The sequence below is a fragment of the Emydura macquarii genome, unplaced genomic scaffold (genome assembly GCF_026122565.2).
Source record: "Emydura macquarii macquarii isolate MOO-44397 ecotype Brisbane River unplaced genomic scaffold, CSIRO-AGI_Emac_v2 contig_374, whole genome shotgun sequence".
NCBI classification, from domain to species: domain Eukaryota; kingdom Metazoa; phylum Chordata; order Testudines; family Chelidae; genus Emydura; species Emydura macquarii.
Genome location: NW_027130511.1, coordinates 7,067,023 through 7,083,089, shown reverse-complemented (window position 1 = coordinate 7,083,089; position 16,067 = coordinate 7,067,023). Strand labels below are relative to the sequence as shown.

Genomic DNA, 16,067 nt, shown 5'->3' with positions numbered 1-16,067 from the left:
CAGCATGTGAGATCCTGAGCTTAGCTTTGAACACAGCCCCCTCTGCTAGCCCCTTCCTTGTGTGCGGTACTGTCGTCCAAATGTCTTAACAAAGATGCCCATTTCTGCTTCAGAGCACTGAATAGTAGGGACCCCATGGTACCATGAAGTGTGTTCTGAGACTTGGCAGCTCAGAACCAAATGCTTTTTCCTTCATCTCCTATTTCTCTCAGAGCCAGGCTCAGGGACACTCAGGACAAACTACTGCTTGAGGCATATAGAAGCAGTGGCTCTTGCAGGTGCCTGGTGCTTGTGGGCTCACTTGTCTCTCTTCTATCTTTTTGGAGCTGCCTGCTGAAACTGCCCATTTCATTCCACATTGAGGCAGGATTTTGTGGCTCCCATCTCTGAGCCCCAGAGGGTCTATATGACTTAGTGTCTCTCATGGCAGCTAAACCTTTGCACTGGCCTGGCATGGCCTTTCCATGCTGAGTTTGTTTTAATCTAGTGCTTTTATCTGACAGGGTAACCTCTTCGGAAGGGCAGCTGAATGGATTCCAGAACAGCCTTAACAGTGCAGCATCCTGTGAGCCAAGCACAAACTCCACAGGTGAGTGCCGGTCCTACAGACCAGGGGAGAAGAGTGAAGGAATGGAATGATGAACTGTATTGACCTCCAAGAGTTGGCAGGGAAGGGGCCATCCCCCTGGCTAGAGAAAAGGACACAGTTGCTTACCCTGAGTGCAGTGATTTGCAAGTAGTAGCCAGGGGGCCATCTGAGGGTGGAATTAATTCTCCTGGGACATTATAAGAAGGACATATTGAGGCGGAACTGGGGGCTGAGCCTGGCAAGAAAAGTTGGAGGTGAAGGATCCCTATGAATAGGGTTGAAAGGTGAACTTGGCTGAAACGAGCCCCATTGGTTTTCACTTTGGCTGAGGGATGCTCTGCTGTTTCTGTTTGGCCTTAAAGGGCCAGGCATTTTTTACCTTTACTTTTCTGTCTTGCAATAAAGCCTCTCTGTCCAGAAAGGGCTACTGTAGGTGTGTCCTATGGATTTGTCTTCTCTAATTTTTTTACTTCCCCAGTTCGTGTCTGCTTAATTCAAACAGGGTTCTCTGCGGCTACGGTGTCTCAGGGAACAAGAACCTGATCTTTTTCCACTGCCTCAAAAGTCTCTGCAGAACAGATACGTTGTTGGTTTAGATGAACCAAAACTGCATGTGATGTTATTGCCAGGGCCCTGTGTATTCTGTGATTCTGCAGCAATGGAATTTGCAGCAGAATTGAGCTCCAGAATCTGAGCTTTAATTTTAAAAGAATTATATTTTTAGCCCTTATGTTGCTGAGAAAACCATGAATACATGACCCAAGTGTCACTGATTCAGTGGTTTTTGCCTGAGTCTGCACAGCCTGAAACAATAGCTCCCATTCATCTCTAGTGGGTATTTAGCTCTAAAACTTAAAGATGACATTTCCAATATTAACATTAACGATTTCATTGCTGATCCTTTAGTAAAAACATCCAACTAATGCAATTCTTGTGTAAATCCAAGTTGCCTCCTACCCTTTACCACCTGCCAAAACCTCCAGCTTCCCCCCCTCCAATTTTTACAACTGTCAACAGAAAAATCTGCATCCCACTGAAACCTGATTGGGTGGGTGGGGACAGTGTAAAATGGGATTTAATATCAAAATAAATAACACAACTTCACTATTTTAATGTATATGAAGTTGCTGCAGAATTTCTAATCTGCACAATTCAAACCGAGTTTGCTGCAAACTATTGGGGTCATGCTGTATGCAGGGCTACAGATAAAAGCCCAGTCCTCAAGATATGACCAAGCTGATTTATGCAGTTCTCCATTAAGATGCTAGTCTTCTGAGCACTGTCCTTCTTCTCTCAGTTGCTCCCTCCAGAGCTCCCGCCATTGCCACGCTATAGTCTTCAGTCCTGCAGGAAGCAAACTCTTCTCGCTGCAATGTATTCTCTGACTCCCCTCTGGCCACTGCTGAAAGTAGCTCCCTCTATTGATCATGTAGTGTCTATTGTAACTGCAGGCAGCAGCCCCTCCCTACCCTTCCCTAGTTCTGTGAGCCTCTTCCAGGAATTAATGCAGAGCATGTGTGAGGGAAATTGTCAATAGAAGGACAATTTAGAACAGCCTAGAACTGTAGGAAAATGTAAGCTAGATAGTATGGATCCCTTGGTAACTGTGAGATCCCCTTTAAGGGAGGGATGTAACCATCTGTACTGGGAGTGTTCAAGGTGAGGTGAACACATGAGGTAGAAATCTGAGTCCTCTCCTGCAGGTAGCTAGCTGACGCAGGGTGAATCTGTCTTTCTGAATCTGAAATGAAGAGTTTAGAGCAGAGCCTGTTGTATAAGCTCGAGCGATAGAGCTCAGAGTTTGAGAGAGGGCTCATGGAAGCATGGCGTGCTGGGTAAGTCACTCAAAGCCTTCTGCTTGCCCCAGAAAAAAGGTGTAACAGCTCCAAGAGTAGTGTGTGCTATTTCAGTAAGCAGAATAACATGACGCTGTAGAGAAGTGATGATTATTCTTGGAAATGTGAAGGGAAGAAACTTTGCCTAGTTCAACACCAGGCCCCCCTCTTCCAGGTGCCTCAGGGACTAAGCCATTTTTCCTCCTCTCCCTCTGTACCCCAGTACCTTCTTTGTTCTGTAGCCCTTGTTTCCTTCCTCAGCAGGTTTGTTTGGTTATTGTTTCACTTATGAGGAAAGCCCTAGGTGTGCCAGGCACTGATTAGAGAGATTGGAGATATGGGCCCTGCCCTAAGGAGCATGCAGTCTAGGTCAGATATAACATAACATGACTTTGGGAAAGGGGGAAGGGAGGTTGCCATGAGGGACTTGCGTCCTAGAAGTAGAATGGACAGTAAACTGGAAAGGCAAGAGATTAAACAGAGCAGCTCCATGCATAGCCCCAGGGACAGCAAGGGAGGATTCAGGCAAAATACCCTCTTCATCCACCTCTCAGCCTGAAAGTTCCACATGAATTCTGAAATATCAGAAGGAGCATTCGCTACCCGTCTTGGCCCATTCAAACTCAGTGTATTAGGTCCTGATATAGAAACCTTCAGGACAGTGAAATGGGAAGCAGCATGACCACATCCACTGGACAGAAGTGTTCAGGAGGGTATTGGGCAAACTCATGGAGTAGATGGGCAGGACTTTGACTGACTTTTGAGAAAGGCTATCAAAGGAGCTAGTGGGCAGAGCCTTCTGCCCATTTGATTATATGGGAATATCTATGCAGGTTTTAGATCTATGCCTCCCTCCTCTACTGCTCTGCTATGGAGGCTGTTCCTGGATGAGTCCTGCCCTTTCTAGTCTATAAGCTGGGGTGGAAGAAGGACACTAATTTGAGAAGGCCAGCCAGACACCAACATACAGAGGGTAAATCCTGGTTCTATTCAAGTCAATGAAAAAACTCCCATTGATGCCACTGGGGCCAAGATTTGAAACACAGGCTCTGAGTTTCTTTCACATGTCTGTCCTGCCAGTGTATATCTGGGTGTGTTGTAATACCTTGGTGCTGGATAGGTCTGCAGTCACACCACCATAAACAGAGACATATGGAAAAGCTTTTTGGGTCCCTGCTGTCCCAGACATACCCACTGGACTATTGCTGCCTTCTGGTGTTTGTATTAGCATAAGGGATGTGAGGATCAAGTAGCGGGGAGGCTTCTGTGCAAAAGGAGAGAGGGACAGCCCCAAGCTAAGCCATCTTTTCCATTTTCCAGGTCCTTTGGAAATTGGCCCCCAGCTTATATTCGCCAGATCCAAACCTTTTTCCAGCCGTTCCAGATCCACTGGCACAGTTGTAGGGCAGAGAAAGAGAAAGACAGTGCAGGCAGGGCCAGTTTAAGGTAACAGCAGCCACCTCTGCACTCCCAGACCATTCATCTTCCTCTGTCCTCAGAGGTAACTCTGATAGTCTTGCTGCGGGTAGTAGACTTTGGGGCTCAACAAAGAGAAGAAGAGTGAGAGAGGCAGGTAACCCAAGAGAAGGTGAGTCTGAGGTTCTGTTGAAGTGAGAAACACAGGCACTGTAGAAGCTGGCAACCAATCTGCTCAGATAAGAATCCACTAGCAAGTGGTACTGCAGCTGTAAGAAAACACTAGTTATGGGCACTGTGAGCCTGACTTGAACTCTTGATGGTAGATCAGAGAGCAAGGTGGATGTCACTTCTGCTGTGATATTATCCAAGATTTTGAGCCAAGCAACCAATGCAGATTAGGAATCTTTACCTCTAGTCTCTCTGGCCCTGATAAGAATGTTCTGATTCATGGACAGACAGCAGCTCTGTACAGGCTATACAGGGTTATGGTTATCACTGAGCATGTCTCATGAGAAGGAGGACTTTGGTTTTGAGAAATATCTATGCACATGGGATGCTAAAGATCTAAAGCTGCTAACAATCCACCAAGCTTAATTTTCATTCTCCAAATAGCCAATTTCCTGTCAAAGTCTTTGGGTGCTTTAGTTAAGCAGGAGTTTCCTGTACTAAGAAGCACTATAATTAGAACTACCTCTAACCACCAGTCAAAATACTGTTTGCCTGATTTTCACAGGTGTTGCATATCTGCAACCCCCCATTGACTTTAATGGAAGGAGTGAATGCCCAGCACCTCTGAAAATCAGGCCATATGGACACCCGTTACTACATTGTCAGTTCCAGTGGAGAAAACACTGGTCCCTCTATATGAACCAGGTTTAGATTCACCCTGTCTTAGACTGAGGGTCCCTAGAAAGAACTATTGTTTTGCTATTTTCTGCCTAATGGAATTTAACAACACAGTGTGTGTTAGCAAAGTAATCAGACAGGGCATTAAGAAGAGCAGTCCCTGCCTCCTGAGACTGCCTGGCTATTGCTTGCTGGGTGAATGGCCTGTGCTGAGGTTTGTGATGAGGCTGTTCAATTCCAGGAACAGCCTTTGTGGCACATTGTTCAAGCTGGCTGTGTCCAGATGATGAAGGCACAAGGCTATGAGCTAGTCTGTTACACAATCTGAATCAGTCACCTCTGAGGGCCTGTTCATTCAGTAAAGGCTTCCGTTAAAGAAACGAACAATATCAGGCATCAGGGGAGCACTCTTTGCTATGTTTTAGGTGTGATCTACACTACAGAGTTAGGTCGACATAAAACAGCTTACGTGGACCTAATTATGTCAGTGTCTACTTTAGAATGCTGCTTCTGCCAAAATAAGTGGCCTGCTATGCCAACATAATAACTCCATCTCCATGAGAGGCATAGCACTTATGTCAGTGTAGTTAGGGCAATGCAGTGTCCCTGTAGACACTGTGTTACTTACATTGGCTGTTGGCAGTCATTCTATCCTGGGCTGGCTGCTGGAGCCATGAAATTAACAAGAATGTCAATTTCACTGCTGGTAGGCTCTGGGCTATGAAACTGAGCCCACACTGGGTTCACAGCTGGGACTGTCACCCGGGGGTACATGGCAGGGGGCCTCCAGCTGTCAGTGCCCCACATTCTGGCTGTCAGTGCCCAACAGTGCCCCACTTCAGTCAATGCAAGAGCTTCTGGTGAGGACGCACTCCAGCGGCAGAAGGAGGGTAGTGTGGACATCAACAGCCTATTGAATTACTGTGGTTGCTGAGAGGGAATTAAAACTACATTGAGAGGTGCTCGGTTGGGAGAAGTGAAAGATAGTTGGTTTTCTGTCCCACTGTGGGAGTACTCATGCCTCCTGATTCAGGCACAAATGTCACTTCTTTCCTCTGGTCTAGGATAAAGCTTGGGCTGTGACATATAGCCTAGTTTCCTTTGATTCTGGTTCTTTGGGAAATGCTGTAGGGAAGAAGTGAATGTTACAATGTGACCTGAAGCTGAGAGGGAATGACTCTTCCTGATCTCCTTTGAGAAAGTGTCCCAGGATCTTGGGCCAGCTGTGGAGAAAACTCTGCTTTCTGCAACTCTCACATCTATATTTGGATTTAGATAATTATAACAGGTGGGTGCCTTAATGGTGCTAATTATCTGTCTACTGTAGAAATTCATATGTCCCCCATCTGTGGGTATCTGAGTGCCAGAGGCATCCAGCTTCATGGGGAGTTTCTGAAGGAGAGTCAGTCTTCAAGATAAAGTGCACCCATCTCACTGAGGGTTTTGAATTGGATCCCAAAGTGCACAGGGGATTAATGCTGGTTGAGGAGTATCAGTATAATATGCTGCCATGAGCCTGATTCGTTTAGGAGACAGAGTGCTGCCCTGTACATTATCACTAGTTTCTTCATGGATTTCTTCTTTAGGCTGAAGAAGAGAGAAGTACAGCTGTCTAGTCTGAAGGTGATGAATGTGTGAACCACTGTGGCCAGGTGTTTTAGAAGAGTGGATGGAGTCTTCTTGCCAGCTAGTTGTGGGAGAAGGCACATTTAGTGGCTATTGCTGTTTGATTCTTCAGAGTCAGTGATCAGTCTAGCTCAGCCCCACCATTTTTCAGTTTGCAGAAAATCCACAGGCAGATGGTGATTTTTTTTATTAGCCACAATTATTTGCTAATGAATAAACATTTCCCATGAATTTCATTTATGGCTTGCTACAAGAAATCTGAAATTGGAGTTGAGTTGCTTAGTTGTGGTTGGTCACATAAGTGACATGGTGTTTTATCTGCTCCCTAATTGGATAAGTGTCACCTTATTATCCAGTTTCTGGCATGCATGCTCAGGGAAAATGAATTTTAAAATTGCTTTCCTTGGGTATTCAAGTATGCAAGCTTAAAATTCACTTTACACTAGCATCTACAGACGCAGATTAATTTAAAAATTATTTCACATTATTTGTCTGTTTAGCTACAGAAACTGTCCTGAAAGTGGGAGATTCTTGTATTAGTGGATCCTAGTGGATCTTGGTTAGTGGATCCTAGTTCCCCTGGACCATAGAGGACAAGGACAGGAAATGTAGCATAAGTGGTGAGGCTAGTGTGCACAGCCTGTATCAGTCACTCAGGCATTTTCTGCAGTAAGGTAGGATTCCCAGCTGCTGCCCTTGTCCAGCATCTCTCAGCTTCTCTGCAGCCTGAGGAAGTAGTGGGTTGTTGAACACCAATGTATTTATTTTTATGTTGATAACACAGCCCCCAGGGGAACCTTGGGTACAGTTACAGTCAGCATGGTGAGACCAGCTGAATCTGTCCAAATCCTTCAGCAAGAGCAGCTGGGAACAGGACTCACTTGGGTTTCCACACTCTGTGTCACTGATTCCTCTCCTTCATTCCACTAATCCCGTTAATTCTGCTCTTCATTGCCACCTTCTTGGTTCTCTCTTGTTTCTATGACTGACTGCACAAGTGGCCTTGACTTTTATAAGTAACTTCAAATGGGCACCTCGAGTGACCTCACCCTTCGACTGGCCTGGCTGCTCAGGGCGTAAAATACCTCATGGCACCAGCAAACTGCTTCTGATGACATCTCACCACTAACCCTAGCACTGGTATACAGTAATGCCAACATGTTCCCATAAATCCTTTCAGAACAGGCCAGCTATCTGAGAAACTCACGGGACTGCTTAAAGGGAGCAGTGGACAGAACCCCAGCATCTTCCACATAGACTAAAGCTTCTCCAGCAGAACCCCTCCCCCCCATCCTGCACACAGGCTGTGCCACCAATGGTTATGACATTCTGTGAGCACCTCTTTCTGCTCTTCCTGCAGTGCCCCCTTTCTACAGTGCTTCCAAAAGGGGATTAGCAGGAAACATGATCTGCCTGTATCATAGGAATTTGGATAGTAGCAGGGCTTGATGTGATGAAGGGAGGTGAATCCCACTGTTACATTTCCCTTTTTGAGGAGATGGAGGACTGCTGTGATGGCGAGTATTTGGTTTCACATCTGTTCCAAGAATTATCCTCCTAAGACCATTGTCCTTTGAAGTATCCCAAAGCTATCCACAGCCCCCTCCCTCCCTTCAGTCCCCTTCGTACAATCTCAAGGCCATAGAGAAGCAGCTGTCTTCCACAGGCATGAAAAGATGGCAGATGGAGAGCAAGAGTCACTGTTGACCCTGGTACAATAGTTGGATTATTGGCCCGGGGCAGTGCAAAGATTGAGCCCCTAATACTAGTGCAGAGGGACCAGAAGGGAGTGAGGTGGTAGTGTAACAGCTTCTCTCTTAGTCTATTTCACACTGTTGTCTGGACAAGGAGAGCAGAGTGATTCTGTGACTGTTAGTGAGCAGACATCAGAGGTCCTAGCAAGTACATTACAATAACTTCACAATGAACGTGGGGCTCTAAAACTAAAGCAGCGGATGATTATAATTGTTTCTGTGTTTATCCATCTGAGTCATATGGGAAAGTCTCATTAATCCCAAGAGACTCTTAAGATCCTTTCTGAAGCATTCTTTCTAAGCCCTCCTCAGACAATGTTAACAGGATAATGTCAAACTCAGCCGTCACCTCTCAGCTAGATCTAAGGGTCTGTGCTCACTTCTAATGAACAAATAATATACTTATTCCTAAACTCGTGAGAATGGTCCACCTCTTGCACCTCTCGTGCCTCTGTTTTATGAGAGGAAGAAGCTGTTTCCTGTTATCTGCTGGTTGCATGCTAATGAGAGGCCAGTCCAAGCCTGGGGAGCACTTTAGGTCTGCTGAAAGCAGACATGGGGCTGGGGAAACAGGAGACGGAGGAAGGGATGGTCTCTTAAACCAGGTCCCCTGTTTAAAGCTGACTTGGAACCTAGCCTGAACTGTAAGAGCCTGGAAGAAAACTTGTAAGCAGGAGAGACCTCTGTGAGCCTTCAGAATAAGTAGTGGGTGGGGGGTTCACCTGCAGTTGGCTGAGTTCCACCAGTTCTCAGTATTGAGGTGATGGGGACTCTACCCAGGATCTCATCCTTTTGGAACTGCCATTCAGGATCAATCATGCAAAGATTTCGAGAACTCATATGATCCCCTGGTTACTTCTGTCTTGTAGGTGGCCCTTTGGGACCTTGCTACCAATACAGGGGCTGATTCTGCCCCTCCACTGAATTGGATGTCTTTCTGTGGTATTGATTTGCTCTTGGTCTGCAGCAGAGAAATGTAGGCCAAAAATGAGGGTGAATAGGGTGGAGAGAATGGTAGGACTCATGGAAATGGAATGGGGGAAAGGGCAGAGCCAGAGGAGGGACAGGCAACTGCAGCAAATAACCTGGGAAGAGGAAAGCTGAACAAGAGGAAACAGATTTGAGTTTATCCAGCCACAGGGACTTTATAATGGTGTTGGATGGGAAGGTAAATCTCTGTGTCTTCTCTGTGGTGTGGGGAAGGCAGCAGGGTCACACTGGCCTCCCCAAGCCTGTCTCTCCTTCCTAACGAGGCTGTTCATCAGCCTTTCCATGAAGGGAGATTTCACTTGAATGCTTGCAGCTGTGAGTAGCCCCTTTGTGTTACCCGCCCAAGCAGGATTTCATGACATGGAGCTGTTGCTTTCTCAAGCCTACATAGTCCAGCAAGCCAAACTGGACTTGTGCCCAGAAGAGGTGGAGAAGGGGGCAAGTTGGTCTTCACTTGTCAGCTGTCCCTGTTTGCTAATATCATTCACTCTAGAATATATATATACAAAAAAGTCTATCCATTTACCTCCTTTCAGACTCAAGCTGTATGTTACCAAGGGAGGCATGGGAAGCACTGTAGGACTGGAAAGTTTCTCTGCGTGGAGCCAAAAAAGATGAGTTTCTAGGATTATCAGCCCCTTGTAGGAAGGAGGACGGTCTTGTGTTTAAGACTAGAATTCCAGAGATTTGGTTTCCTAGCTCTGCCACAGACTCATTATGTTACCTTGGGCAAGTCACATGGCCTCTCTGTGCTTTAGTGCCCTGTCTGTGAAATGGAGATGCAACTTCCTCATTGCACAGAGATGCTCTGAGGATAAATTCATTAATGTTTATGAGGTTCTCAGATGTTACAGTCCTGGGGGACATAGTAGTAGTACCTGGATAGATAGTCAGACAGGCTTGTGTTCTAACAATTCCAAAGAAGTGGAGGATAAGGAGATTCAGTCGGCTATACATGGTGACTCAGTCCCATGAATTTTCTTAGCAAAGAAAATCAATCATCATAGGCTGGGGATTGAGATAATCTAATTCCAAGCCTACTTCTAAGGTTCCTTTGGCTAACAAGAAATCTGTTCCTCATTGTTCCCCAGCACCCATTTGTGGGTGGTGAACAGGCCACCAACATCCTGAAAAGGTAAAGCCCATAGATTTACTTAGATTATTATTTAATATTTGTATTGCAGTAGTGCCCAGCAGCCGCTCTGAGGATAGGGACTCATCAATTTTCACATATACCTAAGAATGCCCCATCCAGCTTAAACCTTCAAGACATCTAGGCACAAAGAACTGATGAAATAAGAGCTCATGTTAGTGTATGTGAAAGGGCCATCTGTGTTACAGGGTTATATGGGAAAACAGAGGAAAGAGAGTTTCTATGGAGCCAAGGTTGAGTGGCAAGATTGGATGGCTGGCTTGTGTGACTTCATTTCCCTTCCATTTCACTGGCATTAATGTGGCAGGTGAATGCAGAGGGACAATAGATGCTGAATGCAGATTTCTGGACCAGTAACCAGTCCTAGTGCACATGGTTGACAGTCTGGTTCCGAGTGCATTTTCCAGACTTTCTGCCCCCACTCAGGGAATGCATATATATATATATATATATATATATATATATATATATATGCATATTAATAATATATATTATTATATTAATATATATAATTAATCATATATTAATAGACATGGCTTTAATAATAAATCTTTAATCATAATAAATCATGTTTAATAAACACAGCTTTAATAATAATAAGTAAAGCATATATATAATATAAAGTTTTATAAACGCAGCTAATAAACAAGTGTTGTTCAAGTCTAGGAGCAAACTGATTTGCTAAATATATAGGAAAAGCTTTGCCCAGCTGAATAGCCATAAAACATGACCTATTGAAAACAAACATGGTGCATTGCTAGGCCTCCTGGGTTTTTTTAAAAAATGAACATCAGATAAAACTTTTTAAATAAAAGAAGTGAAGACGATAGTGGAGAGGAAAAAATCTTTCCCATCCCCCAAACTATTCATTCAGAGAGCTCTCTCCTTGTGGCAAGGAGTCCATCAGCTCCTTCTTTCTGTGGGCTAGAGGTCCCTGAGCAGCAAGCAAGGGAGCAAAAGACACAAAAAGGAAGAGACCAAATACATTGAAGAGGAAAAAGATGACTCAGAGTAACATGGCTGTTGGAGGATGTTGTGAGGAGCTGATGGGTTCAGGCTGGGAGCCAGTCATAATAGCTGAAGGTGTAGTTATTATCTAGGGGATGGTGAGATGTATTTATAGCTTTTAAGCTGTTAGCTCATGCAGACAGGCTTAGCATATTTGAGTTATGCATATGTGTAGTTGTCGTTGCAGTCTGACAGGGAGTTCCAAATTTCTAGTGCTAATTACTTTTGCACCCAGTGAGTCAGTGCAGTGGTGTTTTACACTCTGAACATCCCTCTGTGGTCACTCACAGGCTTTGCTTTTATCTTTTCCAGCTCCCACTCGCAGTGATGGATTAACCCTGAGCACCAGGTGAGGAGCCCAGTGCACCGCTCCTGAGTGTGAGGCAAGGGATGAAGCAGCAGTGACTGCTCATCACACCACTCTCCCTGTAATACCCAGATGAGGGTGACAGTGAAGCTTTGCTGCACATTCCAAAGAACTCCCTGAGGACAGGAGAGAAGTTGCATGTCTGTGGGAACTGGTGGTATGGCGCCACTCCCTCTGAGCTTCTGTTGCTGAGACCCCAGGGTTCCTTCTCCTTCTCTCCCACACCTTTTTCCATCCACCAGCCATAGAGACTCTCACATACGACAGAGGTTCTCCAGCTGTCTGCATTGTACTTCCTAAGATCCAAGTTTGAACATGAAGCCTCTTCCATTCAGCCATTTCAGCCCATCCTAGTCCTGTAACAGCCAAGGTTTTCTGCCCTCTGCTGGGCACTGCCCATGCCACATGACAACCAATGACGAAAGATAAATAGACCATGTGACTAGAAACATCCTCATTGGCTGCCATCTTGAATTTTAGCCAGTAAGCCATGGAAATACTCAGTTTGAATAAAGTCATTTCATTTTGTTTATATTGTTTATATTTTCAGTTATTAATTTACATGCAATCAGCATTTGCTCTTTTATTATATTGGACAGGATTTTAAAATCTGACTATAATGTCATTTTGTTTCATTGCTGGATGTTTCTCTTTTGTGTGGCTTATTTTTGTATTTTGCTTTCTTCTCCCATTTATTTATGCTTTCTAAACCTTTTCATAATTGGCTGATGTTCCTAGAACCAGACCTGAAGCCCAAGGCCCAGGGGGTTTCTGTCATCTTCAGTAGTGGCTTGTTGCACCATTCCAGTAAAAATTTGCCTACTGCTATGAAGATAACTCTGCTTGTGTTAGAGGAGTGCATCAGCAGCTGGAGATTGCACTGGGTTGAAAACCCACCGCTCCCTAAAATGCAGCATGAGTATCTTCAGGACCTGCTCAGTTTCTCAGTGCTAGGTTCACCAAATAACAAATGAGATTTTAATGTATTTTCCAGCTTCTTTCTCCCTGTCAAACAGTCAAATGGAACAATGATAACAGACCATGCTCCCAAGCAACACAAAAGCTCCTACTGTTTATATTGAACCCCACACTGAACATGCTGCTAGGATCTGGTCTCTCTCCTTTCTGAATCCATTTACCTCCCTATCATTTCTGCAGTACACACTGTCATTCCAATAATTAGTGCTACTAGGTCCTCCTCAGGTGATTAGCAGACAAGTGATTGACAGGAAGAAGAATATATCAGAAGAAATAAGTCTTTCTGTCACTCAGTGACCCTGATACTAGTACTCACAGTATCTGGTTTCCACTCTGCCTTAGTAAGGAGCACTTGCTGATGTTCACCCATCAGGACACTCCTGGAAAAATGGAAAAAGACTAATAAGAGGATCCACATCAACTGTTGTATCTGTTATGGCTAGTGGCGGCAGCAGATGGCATGTGCTGTAATGTATGAGAAGAGACTTCCAGCCCCTCTACCAGCCGGCTGCAGAGCCTAATAATGCAAGTGTCCCCTCGATCCTCTGCCTGTTTAATTTCTGATCAGAAGCTAGCAGGCTAACTCAGGCCTCAGGAAACCAGTCTCTACAACTCCCCTGCCATTCAGCTTAACCAAAGGGGTTAGTCCGTACTAAACACAAGAACAAGAAGCCCTCTCACAAAACAAGCAGAGAGACCAGCTCTCATGTAAGGAAGCCTGACAAACATTCCTCCCTTGAGAAGTCAAAGAGAAATCTAACTCCATCTCCGCTGGAGTTTCTGTGGAAGAGAAAGTTCACATCCTCTTCAGAGGAAGATTCTGACTTTGAAATTGCCTCCCTGAGGAGTTTTAATGAAGAGGACATGAGCCACTGAACGAGAGGTGATGGTCAAGGCTCTGAGCTGGTCAGAGTATTCTTTCTCACCTGCTACCTTACAGTGAAAGAATATTCCTGACCTTCACAAATGTGTTTTCCCCACTGTTTCCAATCTAAAGGGCAGATTCACTGATGTTTTGGGAGACCCTGGTGAGAAAGCTTTGCAGTTATATTCAGTGAATCAGACAGACTCCCTAAGGAGAAGAATTCTATCCCTCTTCACTAAAAATAATGATGCTGTCCTCACTAAAAATCCATGCCAAGAGTACAGTGTTCGCTAAGAAGTATGGTGTTCCTTTGGAAGGGGCAACTTCTTTATCTGACCTGTCAGACAAAAAATGGAATTGGCCTTAAGGCAAAGAGAAGACAGGTTCCTGAGCTCAGTACAGTTCTGCCACAAAGCCACCACACTTCTTCAGAAGAACGTAACAGCTTTACTGATCGATGTTTCACAGCTTGGAAACCACAACAAATACCAAAGGGCTGGAGGAGGTCCTTGGGCAAATCCTTATACCAACAAATCCAGTTACTGACTTCCTGCAGCCATTTCCCCCACGTTCCTTTGGAGATAGAATTAACCAGTTTCTCAGACAGGGAAAATACCAGACATATGAGTTCTTTCCATCCTTTCAAATGGTTAACACATAGAATTTGCCTCACTTTCTGCAGGCTCAAGAAACATTCTCTTCTTATGCCTCTGACCTTCCAAAAAGGAGATAATGTAAGCAAATGTACCCAGCACCTCTCAGATGTTTGTCCTAATCTTCCTGTCTCTTGAGGACTGTGAGATGAAAGCATTTCCTCTCATTTCTAGTACCAGAAATTCAAGATGGAAGCTCTTTGGCCTAATATCAGCTGGAGAATTCGTAGCATCCACAGACCTGCAAAACTCATGTCTCTATGTACCTATCACAAGCATCTCATGAGAAATACTTAAGAATGAAAATTAGCACTCTGTCCTGCCATAAGTCGTGGCTCTGCAAATTTTCACAAAGATTCTGATTGTGGCAAACTAATGATGGCTGGGTTGAAGGCAGTTGGAGTTAGTAAAAATAAAAATTATTTTAAAATGATGTGTAGTCAAATTATGCATATTGTTAACGTGTGCTACCTTCTGATTTTATCACAGTGTCCATTGCCCTTCTTCCCCTTCCTTTCTATAGTTCGTTACACTCGTTTCCAGCTCTTCAAGACATGGGTTGTGTCTTCCTATGTGTTTGTACAACCCTTAGCACAAAGGAACCCAGATTCTAATTGAGGTCTCTGGATGTTATTGCAATACAAATAATAAATGGCAATAATATAGTATGGTAGCAAGTGCCCTTCACTGGGAAGGGGATCAAGTTCTGTCAAATTTAGATGGTTAATAAGCCAAATCTCTTCCAAAGGCTCTGGTCGTGGTTCAGAAAATCTATTATCTTCTTTCACCAGTGGGCTTTGTCATAAATCCTTGAGAGCACTTTGGAACTATCAGAGGATCTTGTCCCTTTACAAACCTGTTTCATCACTTGGAAAGCCCACAAATATTCGTCTCATGAAAGGCTCCAGAACATTGTTTCACTAGTGACTGGGACATCCTCTAGATACCACCCTGTCCTGCAGCTACTTTCTCCACAGCAAATCTTTACTTTCTTCTGCCCTCACAGAAGGACTAACTTCACCTTCTGCAGAAGAAAATCCTTCCGGAAGAATGTCAGGAAATCTTTTCTCTGGTGAGACCCGCCAGCTACTTTCCTCAATGGATTGCCATGCTCAGAATCTGAGTGGGCCACTGTAATGATAGATGCCAGTTTCCTTAAAAAGAGAGTTCATATGAACCAGATAAGTACTCAAAGAGTTAGAAGTGTCTTCATAGGAGCAGACTGGCAATGAAAACAGTTCACCTGCTACTTCTGCATCACAAGCCATTCTTTGTTACACTTTTTGCCCCAGTCAATTTAAGACAATGCTGTGGTGGTATCTTACCACACATATCAGGTCTGGGGGAACATTGTAGCTCTTCTCCAGGGAGCACTACTCACCCTGAAATGGACAGAAAAGAATTTTGTGGCCTTCACAGCAGTCCACCTAGCTGGGAAAGTCAGCATCAGAGCAATTTGGCTTGGCAGTTCCAGCATACATCACAGGGAATGGCGCTTCAATCCACAAGTATTTCACCAGATGTGCAAGATGTGGGAAACTCTAATAATACACGTTTGCCACAAGCCACAGCTGTAAAGTGCCTCTGTTCTGCAATAGATACAGGGGCCCCTCACACTTAGGATAGACACATTCTCTGTTCCATGAAATCGCAGCTTGCTGTGAACCTTTCCCCCTCATTCCCCAGGTGCTGAGAAAAGTACAGAAGGACAAGATGAAGTGGATTCTTATAATTCCAGGTTAACAATGGAAAAGCGAGTGTGTGCAACTGTTCTTAGCCAAGCTCTGGACTCTTCAGTTCATAATCAATAGGGATTGATTCATGATGCTAATAGGAACATCCTTTTCTTATGGATATAGCTTGTGAGAGGCTGGCCTGAAATGCCAAGTTCTCTCTGACTCAGACATTGATACCCTTCTTACGTCTCTAAGACAAGCAACCAACGGCAAGTACAACCTAATCTGGAAAGCCTTCTCCTTACGAG

The 16,067-nt window shown here is 44.6% G+C and overlaps 1 protein-coding gene across 6 annotated transcripts in view; it reads left to right on the top strand.

Moving 5' to 3' along the window:
• Window positions 1-16,067, top strand: part of TTLL5 (tubulin tyrosine ligase like 5) — a 194,208-nt gene that overhangs the window by 172,118 nt on the left and 6,023 nt on the right. For 3 of the 6 annotated variants that reach the window (XM_067532885.1, XM_067532877.1, XM_067532912.1), the window contains one exon: window positions 504-589. In XM_067532885.1, coding sequence (XP_067388986.1) covers window positions 504-589 — 86 coding nt within the window. Of the gene's footprint in view, window positions 1-503; window positions 590-11,532; window positions 12,120-16,067 lie in introns of those variants that run through there. The other 3 variants (XM_067532896.1, XM_067532889.1, XM_067532904.1) reach the window with 2 other exon arrangements.